At 52.1% G+C, this 2,712-nt stretch overlaps 1 protein-coding gene across 1 annotated transcript; it reads left to right on the top strand.

The window, feature by feature from the left end:
• Positions 1-402: 402 nt before the first annotated feature.
• EAH_00032290 (hypothetical protein) lies at positions 403-2,226 on the top strand (the record flags this gene model as incomplete). The annotated part of the gene is made up of 1 exon (XM_013392316.1): positions 403-2,226. A coding segment is annotated over one exon (1,824 nt), but the record flags the coding sequence as incomplete, so codon positions are not given.
• Positions 2,227-2,712: the final 486 nt, after the last annotated feature.

The following is a 2,712-nucleotide window of genomic DNA, read 5'->3' as shown; positions in this document are numbered from 1 at the left end:
TCCACGGCAACTCAATTGAGCCAGTTTGGTGCTTGGCACTTCAGCGGGAACGGTCCGAGTAGGCAAGCTGAAATCAGTCTTTCATTGCTTGCCTGATATGATTGAGAGTAAAAACATACAGCAACCATTTTTTCATTTAGTCCTTGCGAATTGCATAAATTTGTTTGACGATACTGCCATAATGGCTTTATCTTCCCTTCTGTTCTTTCGTAAAATTTTGCAGATCGGCTATGGACCACATGGGATCATGGGGCAGTTGAGAAGCGAATCATGAAATTGAAGGGGAGTCTAGGCACAGCCAAGTTTGTACCGCACTTTCTCTACTTTGCTTCCCACACAGACCCTCTAAGGCGACGCCCACAGATTTTTTCCCTGCGGAAGGGCGAATAGATCTCGTCCACAATGACGCAAATACACCTTCCAGCAGATGCGGATCTGCAGGATTCCCTGGCAACTTTATATCCCCACAACCTAACCACTACTTTGCCACCTCACCCACTCAAGCATGCAGTCAGTCGTGGACGCGAGGTACTTCAGCGAGGACCACGTCGCACCAAGTTTCTAGTTGGGGCTGTGGTGTGCATTGTTTCACTGGTAACGCTTGTGGCTTTGTTGGCTGTGTGCCGAAGTATCCAACGGAGAGTGAGTCATGGTGCAGCAACACCCCGCAATCTTTCGGATACGGCAGAGGATCAGGAGCGATCCGGCATTTTGGACCAGTGCCTGGATTTGGAGGCGGAGCATGGCATTTGGGGAGCTGGTTTCGAGGACAGTGGGGACGCGACAGAAGCAAAGGCTAGGCTGGTATCCATGCTGCAGGTATCCTCAGCGGCTTTTGAACACATGCAGATTCTCACTTCACAGGGATCCCAAGATGAAGCTCATTCTCCATTGTCTAAGTTTCCTCGGCTAGATGAGTCATGGCAGTCCACCTCGCACCCAGGGGTGTCTGCTGGCAGATTTGGGTCAGACCGTAGTGGAGGGGAAGTGGGCAGTGCGTCCGACCATTTTAGTGCAGATGCCTGGCGGGCGGATCCGGCATGGCCCGCTTTTGGGGAAGAGGGGCAGCAAGGGCTGGCCGCAGGAGCGAGCGGAATGCAAGGGCCTCAGTGGAATGTATCAGAATCTCGAACAAGTTCGTCGGGTATTTATGAACAAGAGGTAATTACAAACCAAGGGGCCTTTTCGTCAGTTGGCAGCGCAACCAGCAGTGAAGACCCCCGGAATCCTGCGGCTTGGCTCGACTACCACTCAGGTAGCATGTATCCGCAGGCCCTTCAGCACAGTGCAGTGGACACTGCATTGCAAAAGGGATTCCAAGATGAAGCTCATTCTCCACTGTCTAAGATTCCTCGGCTAGATGAGTCATGGCAGTCCACCTCGCACCCAGGGGTGTCTGCTGGCAGATTTGGGTCAGACCGTAGTGGAGGGGAAGTGGGCAGTGGGTTCGACCCTTTTAGTGCAGATGCCTGGACGGCGAATCCGGCATGGCCTGTTTTGGGGGAAGAGGGGCAGCAAGTGCAGGCCGCAGGAGCGAGCGGAATGCAAGGGCCTCAGTGGAATGTATCAGAATCTCGAACAAGTTCGTCGGGTATTTATGAACAAGAGGTAATTACAAACCAAGGGGCCTTTTCGTCAGTTGGCAGCGCAACCAGCAGTGAAGACCCCCGGAATCCTGCGGCTTGGCTCGACTACCACTCAGGTAGCATGTATCCGCAGGCCCTTCAGCACAGTGCAGTGGGCACTGCATTGCAAAACCCAACGGTGGATGCAGCCTCACTAGCTTCAACTGATACGGGTTCGTTTGGAACTGACAGCCCTGCAGGTACAGTCGGTCGTGGGAACTTTCCTGGAGGCTTCGGCTATGGCAATTCAGTGTTGATGTGGCAAGCGGAAATAGTTCAACAGCGTGGGAGCCAGGCGCAAGCCGCCAACGGTACTTTGGATGCCTCGGAGATATCCGAGTCTGCTAGAGGTGGGCCCGTAACCAGCGGCGACGAGAGGGAAAGGTGTAACGCTCCGGACATTCGTCAGCATCCTTTTGTGCGGCTGCCTGAGGTAAATCCGGAGAGTATTTGCACAAAGTTCTGTCCGAGCCGTGCACTATTGATCGATCTAAATGTTACTGGCCCAATGGGGGCATACACGACAATACGTGAGTTATTTGCTAAGCCTTCACTGACGGCTGCAGATGTGGACTTACTCGTGACCAACGTTGAAAACTTGGTAAACTATGCATCAATCAAGCTGTCACAGCCATGTGAGCGACGTACATCTAGCTTTATTGCCAAGAAACTAGCATCATGGTTTATGGTAGTTGACTGCGTGGTAAGCGCAATTGAGCTCCTAGGGGAAAATATGAATACCGGGAAGTGGTGGGCTAAGTTTGTGCAGAAGTTCCCCCCGGACTTTTTCCGTCCACCAGGAGCGAGATTGAGAAAAACAAGAGCGCTAGACCATCTGATCAATCGACTGGCTGCTGTACTGTCAGTATATAAACAAGCAAAACGCCCAGACTTGCAGGAGATAGTTGATCTCAAGAGGGAAGTATTAACCAATCTGACTACAGATAGCCAGTTTTCGCACCCGCTGTGGGGGCTCTGGCTGAAGGATGACAAGGAGTTCAGTTGTCAGCAGTAATTCAGAAGCTTCTTCCGACGCTAAGAGCCAGGGCCAATGAGTACAAAAAGCACCAAAAGCACCGTGAAGCTT

The sequence above is a fragment of the Eimeria acervulina genome, genomic scaffold, assembly GCF_000499425.1.
Source record: "Eimeria acervulina Houghton genomic scaffold, Eah_scaff311, whole genome shotgun sequence".
Classification (NCBI taxonomy): Eukaryota; Apicomplexa; class Conoidasida; order Eucoccidiorida; family Eimeriidae; genus Eimeria; species Eimeria acervulina.
Note: the sequence above shows the minus strand (reverse complement) of the source record. Positions and strands in the feature narration are given on the sequence as shown.